Source organism: Petaurus breviceps, unplaced genomic scaffold, assembly GCF_028583685.1.
Source record: "Petaurus breviceps papuanus isolate PSGF00001 unplaced genomic scaffold, PetGlider_PUasm1.0 37, whole genome shotgun sequence".
Classification (NCBI taxonomy): Eukaryota; Metazoa; Chordata; class Mammalia; order Diprotodontia; family Petauridae; genus Petaurus; species Petaurus breviceps.
The window spans coordinates 77,766,865-77,780,389 of record NW_027186296.1 but is presented as its reverse complement, the minus strand read 5'-3'; the positions used below and the strand labels follow the sequence as shown (position 1 = coordinate 77,780,389).

At 39.6% G+C, this 13,525-nt stretch overlaps 1 protein-coding gene across 2 annotated transcripts in view; it reads right to left on the bottom strand.

The window, feature by feature from the left end:
- SUFU (SUFU negative regulator of hedgehog signaling) overlaps positions 1 to 13,525 on the bottom strand; it is a 148,112-nt gene that overhangs the window by 37,200 nt on the left and 97,387 nt on the right. The window contains exons 6-8 of one of the 2 annotated variants that reach the window (XM_069098845.1): positions 13,095 to 13,167; positions 10,167 to 10,323; positions 8,143 to 8,254 (exon numbers count right to left, since the gene is read on the bottom strand). In XM_069098845.1, the coding sequence (XP_068954946.1) occupies positions 8,143 to 8,254; positions 10,167 to 10,323; positions 13,095 to 13,167 (342 nt within the window). The remainder of the gene's footprint in view (positions 1 to 8,142; positions 8,255 to 10,166; positions 10,324 to 13,094; positions 13,168 to 13,525) is intronic. The other variant, XM_069098846.1, reaches the window with a different exon arrangement.

The following is a 13,525-nucleotide window of genomic DNA, read 5'->3' as shown; positions in this document are numbered from 1 at the left end:
AGTGAGATACTCAGTCCTTTCTTGCTCCTGTTAGTAGCACCCCTAGAGAACCACTGTAGTAAACAGCTTGTGGTGGTCTTCAGTTTTGAAGGAGTTGTGATCTTTCTTCTCATAACAGTTAGCACCTTGACACCAAACTTCCTCTTTCTTATGTTACTAAACTCTAACATTGTTTCACAATCTTATCTTACTTATTTTCTGCCTTGCTAATTACCTTTTCTCCTTCCAATTAGAGTCATTGTACAGCTTCTTTTTATCCCTCAGTCTTTCCCCTTCTCTTTCTCCTTGCATCCTTCTGCCTAAGTCTTCCTTGAATTAATCAATTAGCAAGCATTTACTAAGTTTACTTAATGTAATGCTACTTACGTACCAGGCATCATCCAGGCATTATGCAAAGTGCTGGAGATATAAAGACAAATTTTTTTTTTTAAAATCCCTTATAACTTTAAAGGAGGTTATGCCTCTTTGTATAAAACCTTTCTCCTTCAGGCTCATCTTTTCCCTTGAGTTCTAGCTCTTTCTCCTTGACTCCTTCCCCCTACTTTACCTCTAGCCCTTCTTCAACTTCTTAGGTCCTCTGAAATTTTCCTCTATGAATCTAAACTTTGGAATTCTTCACAATTCCTCCTCCTCCTCTCCACTTACCATTTCTTATACGATTAATGTCTGACCATTATCACTGATACAAATCATGCACTATGCAGACATCTCTAAGAGGTGCTGGGTCAGGCACTGCAGTAGGAATTATACAGATACATATGCAAACAAGCTTTAGTCTTTAGGGAATTACTAAAGAGCAAAAAGATCAAAGAGATGGCACCAGTACCCAATCAATACACTGGGGAGTGGGGGAGGGGAATTTTATGGTTAAACAAAATGATGCTGGAGCAAAAGAAGCAAAAATAAAATTTAGATGGTCAAACTGTCCCCTAACTAAATGTTGATTGCTTTAGCCAACAGAGAGCTAAAATCTGAGGGTTTCTGTCTTCTGTAGCTCACTCTTTTGACTAGGACTTGGAAGCTAAGATCCTTTCTTTCCTCTGTGAGTTCTCTCTACAACTCTGCCTTTTCTGAGACTTTGAGTCATCTCCCTTCTCCAACTCCCTAATAAAGCCTTCCTTTTTTTTCACATTAAAGGAGGGCTTTGCTGTTGAAGTGTTGGGTGACCCTAATAATGGATCATACTTTATAAAAATACTCTCATTATTCAATGCCAACAAGGGGGAATGGATTTGGATGGAGCTCAAAATTGCTGAAAACATAAGTTTAGAATTAGGGTGTTTATAACTGCCCTTATTTAAATTCCTTCCGAATATAGAGAATTGAGCTCTGTTGTATGGAAATGGTGTTGAAATAGAAACTTTAGCTTATCCAAGCCATATTTGTTGTGAATTCCTTGTCTCTTCTATTTTCAAACATACACTCATTTGGCAAAGCTTTTCAAAAGTACCTGGCCCATAGAATTGTTGCAACAAAAAGACAAAACCTAAGCAAAGTGAGCATGGAGGACTTCTTCAATCTTGAAAACAATGCCTATCCATTCTTGGCATTTTTCTCTCCTGCCTCAGTCCTATCTATGTAGTCTAGGACACATAAAAGAAAGGCAGCTGCCTCCTTTTGAAATATCTGTCTCCAGTGAAAACAATGATGCTTCTCTAGGGTAAGGTAAAGCTGCCATGCATGACCAGTTCCTAAACCCTGGCCTCTTAGAGCATACACATACAACCTTAGAGATCATGAATCATAATCACAGTCTTTCATGACAATATCAACAAGAACTTATTAAGCACTTATCCTATACAACATATATGTAAACTGGTACATACAAGATCAATATGGAGTACACTGAATATAGCCTTAGAGGGGAAGACACTAGCAGCTTGGGGGGGACTGGAAAGACCTCCTGAAGGATGGGAAGCTTGATTTGCAGAACAAGACTACAGCTTCCCCACAGAACAAATACAATAAAACTCCACTCCCTTCTGTCAAATCTCAGGCTCCTTCCTTATAGGCTCGTCTTAGGGGATAAGAAGAATGATGTGCTCCTGTGCAAGACCATAAATTATGAAAAGCTTGGGCTTAAAGAACAAAATACTTGATTCATAAAAACTTCAGAGAAGTAGGTAGGAAGGAAAATACAAAAAGACAGACTATGGAGAAATGGGGAAAGTTTTCTTTATAAACTTCAATTTCCTGGGCCATTTGGGTAAAACATGTACTTGAGAAATTCTTGAGCAATCTAGACAGAGGAGAGAAAAATTCAGCTCAGAATGATGGCTGTATTTTTCAGCATGATGATAATAGCTCATGATTTTATAGAACTTTGAGAATGACTGTTATTCCCATTTTATCAATGAACGAACTGAAGCCCAGAAAAAATGTACTTTGTTTGAAGATCAGAGCTAGTAAGTATGAGAGGCCAGAATTTGAACTCAGACCTCTCCTAATTCCAAGAAGGATGTTCTTTCATAGTGGAAAGAACACTAGACAACCTGGAACAAAGAAGGAGATCTGGGATCTAATGTCAGTTCTGTGTTCCCCTCCTAGAATAGGAACCAGTTCTTAGTATGGCACAGTTATTTTTCTTCAGCCCCTTCTGGTTTCCTATCCATAAAATGGGAATTAGGGAGTAGGAAAAAAAATGGGGGCAATGTTTGTCACTTGAACTAGGGTAGATAAAGAGAGTGTTTTGTGCATATTATATACATGAGAGGAGTGTTTTTAAAGGCTCAAGAGTGTTCTGAATTCCTCACAGGAAGTTAAAGAATAAGTAAATTGAAAGATAAGCAGGAGACCCAGGTTCTAGTTTTTGCTTTGCTAGTGTATGAACTTAGTTAAATTATTTCATCCCTCTGGGCTTCCTTCAGGTTGTTCATTTGTAAAAGGAAAGGTATTAAATTGGAGGGGCCAAACTCAAATAGAAACATCCCTATTGCTCAAGCTCTGAAGTAGAAAATCACAAATTCACTTTGCCTATGTTGTACTGTAGCATTTTTATTAGACATTTACTTCTGCTGTAGACTGCTACTTTAATACCTCTGGACAGATGATTTTCTAAGAGTCCTTTCCACATCCAAATGTCCATGATTCTGCTTTCCAAATTTCTTTATATTTAAGTTTTTCACTAGTAGCTGTGAATCTTTTACATACTTTTACATACATACATACATACATTTGGGCATCGGCATGTGTGTGTGCACACACACACAATGCAGTCAGCCCATTATGTAGGCATACTCCAAAAGAAAGAAGCATCAGCAGATGGATTTGGCCCTGGTTAGTGAGTCATCTGTAGAGTCAGGACAAGATCTCCAAAGCCAGACAAGTTACTAGCTCTTACAACTATAGTCTGGTAAGAATTCAGACTTCTCTGTTATCAGAAACAATGAACCTGATAATTATCATTTTCCCAGATTATCCTGGAAAAAACTGGAATGGAAAAGCTAAGGGCTTGGAATTCATTACATCATTTCTGACCAAAAAAATAATGAAATTTAAAAACTTAATGACTTCAAATAGCAAGTATGCCTGGTCATTTATTTCCCAGTCATGTGGGAACATTTAAGAGTCACAGCTTTTAATGTGCTACTGTCCTCAGCTCAGTGAGGAATTTATTTTGCATGGTTCCATGGCTGCCTTATCCCTAGGCAGGCTCACTAGGGGGAGGTGCCAGAATATGGTTTTATCAGCAGATCATTTCAGGAAAAGCCAAATATATATTTTACGGTTGGAACGTAGGAGTTGTGAAACATTAGAATGGGCTATGGAGGGGGCTGGTGCCTCTTCTTTCCTGAAGGGAGTGGGAGAAGAGCAGGCATGAAACAAGAGCAGGAGAGGTAGAGGCCCAGTTTATTCAGAGGGGAAGAGAATCATGGGAAACAACAAATAAGACATACAAGGAAAAGAGCTAGGTCTCAAAGTGACAATATTAGATATAAGGATTTTTTGGTTTTATTTTGTTTATTTTTTAACATACCTAAGGTAGGTATTTTTTAAATTTTTATTTATTTTATTTTTTAAAAAGCCATTTTAGTACAGTAGCTATGATCTCAAACCTAATACCCCAAAAGTTAAAGCCTAAGATAACAAAGGAACCAAATAATATAGGTTCTAACTGTATCTCTAATTATATCATTATAAACAAGTTCTACTGGTTTTCTATAAACTGGTATTTTTACATACATATGGTGTCACAAAAGTGCAGTCCAGTCTTAAGCTTTAGTAACTCAGGTCATGTTTTAAGCTTTAGGAGCTCAAAATTACACTGAGACTTTTGGAATAATCCATATTGTGCCTATCAATCAACTCATAAACATGAATTTATCAATCCCCATTAGTGGAGCAAATAAGGTCATACCTGCTTTATATAGGCTGAGACTTAAGTATGAGCAAAGTGATAGCTCCCTTTTATCCAAATCAATGAGAGATCTGTTGATGATTCAATTTCTTTTTGTTTGTTTGTTTTTTTGCCTTTTGGAGGGCAATTGGGGTTAAGTAACTTGCCCAAGGTTACACTGCTAGTTTTTTTTTGTGTGTGGATGTTAAGTGTCTGAGGCCAGAACTGAACTCTGGTCCTCCTGACCCCTGGGGGCCGGCATTTTACTCACTGCGCCACCTAGCCACCCTCATGATCCAATTTCTAATTTGTTGTTCTAACCATTAGACTTTGCTGCCTCTCAGACTCTAGCTTCTCTTCAGTACACTTGCAGGAAAGAAAAAGACCTGTTTAGAACCCCAAAGGTGTATGTTACTACTATACAGCACTAAAAGCCTGACCAAGTGAAAAATCAAACACATAGACTAAAAAACTCACAAATTGACTGCTACTACCAAAGGGGACATGCAACAAACTTGTGCTAGCACATTTATGGACGGTTTCTTCAATCGTAATCAACTTGGTTTATCAGAAATGAGGTCAAGTCCCAGAGTGGGCAGCATGAATATTAAGAACCTGCTTACTAATCTGAACTGAGTACATCTCCATTGTACCTCAAGATAGCAGGAGTTCAACCAACCCTGGGGAAGGTGAGGCAAATATCTAACAATATTATTATGTAAACGAGAAACCATTTTGTATCTACTTCTTAACATACTGGTTTCTGCTGTATATGTAATAATGCAGCCTGAAGAATTGAACACTATGAAACATTTTCTATTTCCTTGGGTATGTACTTCTGACCTACTCCCTACTCACTTCTCTCCTCTATAAATCTCCTTGCTGCCAGAAGGCTCTCTGCAGCCAGGCTGCAAGCTGAGAGCCTTAGATGCAGGGTGCAAATGTTGGACAAACCCTAAAAGCTTTCCAACCTTGAAAAGTGACAGCTGAGTACAGTGTATATCCAGGTCTGATCTGAGAACTCGTATCTCAAATGTTCCTATTAAAATACTTCACAGATATAGCTGGGCAAGATATTACAGCATAGGGGGATATGCTCACACAGTGTGTGGGATAGACTAAGTACTATATGAGGAGTCAAGAGACCTGGGTTCTATTACTGGCAATGCTATTAACAAGCTACATGATCCTGGAGGGCAAGTCACTTAACTGTTCAGCCTCTGTTTTCTCATCTGTAAAATGAGGAGGCAGAAAATTCATAAGGTGCTTTTCAACAGTAAAATGCTATTCCATTCTATGGTCTATACTCTCAGAGGCTCAAGTACTTTTAGAGAAGAAAAGGAAACTTTGTGCTGGTATATTCTAGGTAAATGCAAATTGCTGTGAACTTTAGCTTGATCAACAATTATTTCCTTTTTTTAACATTTATTTTTAAAAATTCTGATTTCTAAATTCTCTCCCTCCTGCCCCTCACCATCCATTAAGAAGATAATACAATATCAATTATACATGCAAAGTCATGCAAAACATAATTATTTCTTAATACTCTATTGAACCAATGAAATAACACTATTTGGCTTTTTTGTTTTTGCTTTTTGGAGGGGAGAAGGTAGGGCAATTGGGGTTAAGTGACTTGCCCAAGGTCACATGGCTAGTATTTTGTGTTAAGTGTCTGAGGCTGGATTTGAACTCAGGTCCTCCTGACTCCAGGGTCAGTGCTCTATTCACTGTGCCACCTAGCAGCCCTCACTATTTGGCTTTTTGAGGCACCTTTCCATTAGAGAATCTCACTATGACTTGGGCCACCAGATGATGTGTTCTCATTAGAGGAATGAAAATATGTGAGAAATTGTGTAGTGGATCATTCCCGGGCTTTCTGCCTAAGCTAGGATCAGAATCACGGCACACTGCTCTAGTTACTACCAGGAAAAACCAATAGAGTCCCAGCAATCTCAAGGTCAAAGGCCATCTTTAGGAAACATTACAAGACAGTCTTTGGGCATTCTTGGAATTGGCCTATTTACACTTAGTTGTTCTCTCATGTATATATCCTCCACTAAATGAGATTCCTAATAGCAGAAAACATTTCTCATCTCCTTAAGAGGACCTAGCATAGGCTGGCACACAGCAAATATTCAATAACGACTTCTTAGAAAAGCAACTAATATGGTAGAGCTGTGAGCTAGTTCATTTATTTTGGAAAGCAATTTGGAATGATGACCAATACCCTTTGACCCACTGATACCACTACCAGGTCTATATGTCAAAGAGATCAAAGAAAGAGGAGAAGGACCCATATGTACAAAAATATTTATAGCAGCTCTTTTAGTGGTGGCAAAGAACTGGAAACTGAGGGGGTACCTATCAATTAGGGAGCGGTAGAACAAGCTAAAGTATATGAACACAATGGTATACTATTGTGCTGTAAGAAATTATGACTAAGATGGCTTCAGAAAAACCTGCAAAGGCTTATATGAACTGATACAAAGGAAAGTGAACAGAACCAGGAGAAAATTTTATATGGAAAGAGCAATATTGTGAAGATAACCAATTTTGAAAGACTCAGTAATAATTAACAGCACAATAACCAACCATACTTCCAAAGGATTCACTGAAGCATATTTTCTTATATTTTTCTTTTTTTTTGGCCTAATTTTTTTTTTCTGGAACACAGCTAATGCAGAAATTTGTTTTGCATGACTATATATATTTACATTGGGCTCTATTTTTCTTGCCTTCTCAATAGGTGGGAGAGGAGGAAAGAGAAAAGAATTTAGAAAATAAAATCAAATTTAAAAAAAGAGAAGAAAGCAACTAATAATCCCTCTAGAATACTGACCAGTCTGGAATACTGGGCCTCTCTATAAGAATTTTTTTTTAAACATCATCTTCTTATGAGACACACTATCAGGAATTTTCTACTAGACTTTCTATCCAAGCTCCATTTTCTAGCAAAACTTTTTTCCCTAGATGGATGAATTAACCTCTTATTGGTTATGGCACTTTGGCACTGTTGCTGTTGGCATTAGGGCCACTACACTGTGTCTTGAGAGAACCTATTGGCTCAAAGGGAAGGCATCTGATGCACAGTGCACTTGCCTGGACAAGAGAAAAAAAATCCATGAATAAACCCTGATCTCTGAGATGGCCTTGGAGTAGAACCTCTCCTAGGAGAGCCATGTAAGGTATAAACTGCACCCAGGAAGTAGCAACCTAAATGAAAGTCAAGGGAGATCTGCCGAGGGTTTTCCCTCCTGGGGCAGCAAGAAAATTGGGTTCAGGTTCCAGGAGGGCCTTCTATTGGTTGGCAAAGCAGGAGGCTTAGGAGCTGCAGATATGAGCTGCAGACCAAGCCTCAGGAAGGAAGGGCAACTACAGCAGTAACTAAGATAAGGAAAGGAGCAATGCTCATTACAATGGTCTTGTTCAATGTTGGAAGGCCCCAAATCTGATTTCATCCCAACCCTGCCTCACATAGAGCCCATGTAAATATTTGCAGATGTTTATATTCACACCCTACAAAGACTTTTTAAAGACTCTTACAACTGGCAAACTTGCATGTCTGCCATTGCCCCTAGCCCCCTACTCTTTTCATCAAGTTGCAAAATGTCTTGGTTCCTATAAGCTCAGTCCTTGTTCTTTTTCGCATAGGCCTTGGAGGGGAAAGAATGAGGTGGGAAGAGAAGACCCACTGCTATCTTATTGGAGATGAAAGCTCTTAAAGACAGAACCCCCTCCAAGTCTTGGGGTAGGAGATCGCTCTCTGGGGACATTAAGACTTAAACTCCTAGAGACCAGAGACTTACGGTGCTCGGTCGTGATTCAGGCCATTCTGCCGCTGAGTGTTGATTGGAGGGAGGACAGGTTTACTGTTGATCTCTAGTCCCCTCCTCAGGGTCTCTCTGATTTGTTCTGTATCTGCAAAGACAGAGCTTGGTCACTTGATGCTATGTGGAATACCCCAAATCTGGAAGAGCTGTTGAGCTGGAAAACAGCATCAAACCTGGGGAAAAGAAACCATGCTGGCCCTGAGCTATTTGTCTAGGTACTCAGAAGTATGATTAGCTTGTTTTCTGTTGAAGAAAGGGACTTGGGTCTGAACCTCAAGGGATGCACAAGATAGGGTCTTTCACTCTTTCTTTGGGTAGGAGGAATGGGTCATTTTCCTTTCTCTGCTTACCCCCTTTCATGCTTGCCCAGTGTTACTCATCGTTACCAACAAGGAAGCCCTTTATGAACCACTGAAATCTTTCAAGGGAGAATGACACTGCCACATGGTTAGGAATGCAAGCAGACATTACAGTTTTGGCTGATACATTCCCTGCGTTATCACTCATTAGTATATATATGGTGCCATTCATACTCAGCTGCCAGGTTCTGTCTGGGTCTTCTGTTCAGGGACAACCTGAATTGGGCCACATAGGGAAGACCTGCCCCAAGTCACTTCCCTTCAACTCTATACCTAGGAGACTTTTAGGGCTCCTAGGTTTTGTTGGGCCAGAGATGGAGTGAGAGGCTGAATTTCACAAAAATAGTCAAATTCTCTCCTGTGGTCCACTAACCTGCTTTACTAGAAGTTTAACTTCTTTGGAAGGCTTATTTTTAAAGAGACTTTGTTGGCCTTTGAGAAAAAGCTTGCTGAGTTGGTCTGCTTCTAATGACATTTTGATCTAAGCAGGCTCCTCTGTACATTGTCCACCACGAAAGAAAGCCAGTCAGCTGAACCTTTGGACAAAACTTCTGGATCCTCAAAAAAAGAAAAAACCAGCCCTTGTGTCAAGTTCAACTGAATGATTCTGATAAGTACATACCCTCTCTGAATTTTCTATTAAGCTTGGCACATCTGCAGAATAAACAGGAAGGAAAGAAGAGGGTCAAATATTTGTAATGGAGTTTTCTTAAAATGTTGCCCCATTAGGGGAAGGCCGGAAATAGAAGATCTTCTACAAATGTCACCTTGTGTTTGTTAGGAGAGACGCGGCTCAAGCTATAAACTTATTAACCATTTAAAAAATGAAGTGGCTAAGAAAATGGACAGAAAGTAGAAATGAAATCTGTGATCCTTTCTGTCTATAAATTAATATTTCAGACCTTTTCTTTTGGAATTAGCTTACTGTATTCTGCTAAAACTCACCAAGTATCCTTGTAGCCAACTAACTGAGTGCACACTCAACATTACAACTAGTCATTTGGTTTGATATGTAGCCTAGCTTTTTGGTCAGGGCTGCTCAAGATCCCTCTTAAGAGCTTGGAAGGAAAAGGGTCCACTATCAACAGTCCTGTACTTCATCTGTAAGGAACCAAAGGCACTTCATTTCTGTAGGAAAAGTCCTGTCCCTACTGGAAATTTATGTATCCCACTCGTTCTTCCATTACCTATGACTTTAGTGGGACTGCTGCAAGAGTTCTGCTCTGTATCAATTCTAATTCAACTCAATCTCCATCTTTGGTGGTCTCTACTCCTTTTCTATAATTGCCCCATGACTCCAGCTCATTTCCATTAGCTCAGTTTTCCATGGGCAGATGTAAAAAATTATCACTGTGAATGGTATACTTCAAAAAAATACACTCAGGAAACAAATGCCACCCAGAAAGAGGCTAATGAAATACTCTTAATCACACTGCAGTGGGAGAGAATGATTACCATTTAAACTATGGCTAGGCAAGAAACTACCAGAACGTGTTCTTTCTATTAGAAAGTCATCACAAGAGATAATGTAAACCAGGGCTCAGAAGAAAGATATTAGAAAAGGAAGCAAGGAATAGGTTAGAACATAATGGTCATGAGAAAGGGGTAAGAGGGTAAAGTTGGGGAAAGCAGAGGTCTCACCTTTGCCAGAAAGTCTCCGAGGCTGCATCCCAATACAAATACTCCTGCTGTCATCTTCGTCCTCAGGGGGCCGGCTCAGATCATCCCAGGCACACTTGGCACTCACTCCACTCAGATTGGAGCCATCTGTTTCGATTCCTTTATCAACTCTCTCCTGCTTGAAAAGACCAAAAGAGCCAAAGCACACTACTCAGATGTTTTCTTCAGGATTCACTATTGTTGCTGCCATCACCATTCTTGTCCCCTAAGAACAGAGTCCCCAACCACACTCTCTTTGCAGCTACCAGCATCACAAACCCTTTGCCAACTACTGAGATCCTTCAGGGGCAACTGCAACTGCAAGCCACACATTTTTTGCACATGGGCAAATCAGCACTCAGATACAGCACTATTCACTGAGCTTTAGGCTTCAGTCTTTTGCCAAACCACTCCCAATGTTTTCTGGAAAAGTTCCATAGCAAAAGGCCTAGTTAGTGTGTAGGGGCCTAGACACATGAACTACACCCCTGAGGCTGAGCAGAAGTCTGCCTTGGATTAGGAGAAGTATACTTCTCTCCCTGCTTTTTGAGGAATACATCTTTTAGGAGTTTAGCAGGGAAGTGGTGATATGTGGAACAAGTTTAAAAGGAAAGGAGATGGAGTAACTTCATCCTAAATCACCTGAATTTCTTTCTTTTAATAGCTAGAGGGTGCAGTTACATAGCAGAATGGCACCTAGGATACAGCCAATGGACTAATCTCAGACTGACAGGTCAAGTTTTTCAACAAAACCTGAGCAAAATTTACTTCTTTTTTTTTGGACTCAGATGGGTGATTCAAGGGCAGTGACTACCTACGGTTTCTATCTCAGCTTATGGTTTAATGTAGACATTCAAAATAGACCCTATCATTCCAAAATCTAAACTTGGCTCCCCAAACTCAACTTTAAGAAAGAATGGTATCCAGAACACTTTCTAGATTCCCTCTCTTAAAATATTTCTATGGTATGTTTGTTTTCTTATATTAATCATAAATTCTTCTGTGTATGCTCAGGCTTCAGACTAAAGGTCAACTGAATAATAAGCAGCCAAGGTCAAAGTAAGTCACTTTGTAAACAGGCACCTTGGTGGGCTTTTCCGTATCTACGGAACTACTGAATTCCATTTCCTTAAAAAAGGTTAGTGCCAAACATCATCATAGGCCTTAGTGTGATACTAGTCTGCTCCGGTAAAGAAGCTTGATTGGGAAAGAACACTATGTGTTATTTGTTACTACTTAGTTTAAACATGGCAACTGGCTTGTTTCCTTACTTTGTTGTCACAGTTATTCCCAGCTCAGTTTGGACTGGTGGACATGGAAAAGCTAGCAATGAGAAAATAATCATTCATTTCCAGTATGTATCAAGGGAATATAGCTCCTTGTCCTAGGCAAGCCAATGTCTCTTGATTTTCTCAGTGCCAAATATGAAATTCTGCCTTCCCCAGAATCCATGAAAAATAGACATTTCTCTAAGGAGTAGAGCTCAGGCAGGTTAGTTAATGGAGGAAATCAGCTAATGGGTGTAATATGGCATTGCCCTTTGGAATTGTAGTACCAAAATATAGATTTTTTTTCACTTCCCACCACCCCCTACCCAAGAGATATTCACAGAATATTAAGGCAAGAAGGGATCATCTAGTCAAACCCCCTAATTTTAGCAAAGAGAAAACTAGAAGTTGTTAATAGCCCTGAAATAATCTTAGCTCTTGCTCTCTTGCTATGGCAAGTGAACATACGTGCAGAAGGATTCACTTTTGCACATTAAGCTTTCCAATTCAGCCTCCTTCCTTCTCAAAAATGTTTTAAGAGACCACTAAGTGAACTCAGGGACCTGCTGTCTTGCTTTTAGAATTCCTTGTAGAGGGAGGATGGGATTGCTCTTGGCATTCAAACATATTTGGTTAGTTTCACCCAACTTGTTCAAAGAATCAGAGCCCTTTCTCAGCACCTAGGACTTAGGATAGGGTCAAATCACAAAACACAGTGCCAAATGCAAGATTCTATTATGACTGTAAAACAAGGAGCTAGATGGGTCTCTTATTTACCTTATTTATGCCATGCTAGACATAAGATATACAGGGAACCCCAAACAAAGTACAGAGGCAGTCTGAGTAGGAAAGGCACTGGATTTGGAGTCAGAGCATCTGGGCTCAAATCCTAGCTATGCTACTTGTTCCTTATGTGACCTTGGCCAACCTCACTTAGACTATACAATCTCTCAGGTTCTTTCCAGCTCTAAAATCTATAATCCCCAAACAGGGGACATTAGTTGCAATCTAGAAGCAGAGTAAGAGGTACTAAGAATATAGAAAAATTTACTTGTAAATAAACCTAGTGAAACTTCTATGATCTGAGTTTCCTTAAACCTTCCCAAGATTCCTGGACAAAAGAGCCTATTTCCTTCCTGGATAAAGACTTCCCCTTCTCTAGGGAAGCACAGCCTCTAAGCTACCTTCCTATAGTCCAGGAATATCTTGGAATTCTGAATGTCTTAGAGAAGGCAATTATAGATAGCCTAAAGATATCAGTAAACCCAAGAGAGATACAAATCAGATTTTTTTGTGTGCTGTGAAAATTTGCCTTTTAATTAAGGTAAATTCATAACAGGTCAACATAAAGATACCCCAACTACTAGATCCCATTCAACCCCACAATATGTCAGTGAATGAAAATGTGTGTGTATGTGTGCATATGTGTACGTGTTCCTTTATATACCAATGAAAAGCAAATTATACAAATGAGGAAGATGGCTAACTGGCAGCCTAAGGCAAAAGGCATCTAAGAACTCTTCAGTCTCCATATCAGCCCTATCCTGACACTGATGGTTTGAGGTAAAGGAAAGGGATAACAAACTCAGAAGAAGGACAAAAGGTAGGTGAATGGGAGAAGTTTTCTCAACTCAAGACATACTTGCAGATGTGGATCAATCTCAAATATGGTCTCGCCTCTTCGCATATCAGTTATTAACCAGGGGCCACCAGCTCTGTGGGGGACAGACAATAAGACACATAATGGTAACTCAATGTAGCATGTTCTTGTTCTAGAAAGAAGCCAAAACCAAGGAGGAGTTAATTGGAGTACTTAACATTGAGGTGGGCATGACTGGGGGGGAGGGGAGGCAGGATTGGAGGGAAACTACCCTACAGTTCACTCAGTTCCACTCTTGGACCCAGTGACTTTCTCAGTTTAAATAATCAATCTCTCCTTTTTTTGCAGAGTTGGGACACTATGGGTATACATAATAGAAGATTTTTTTTTTCAACTTATTGGTTAATCTTGATGATCTGTTCCCTGCATTTTTTAATTCTTTGTTATTATTATTAAAAGGCAGGGGAGAGAGA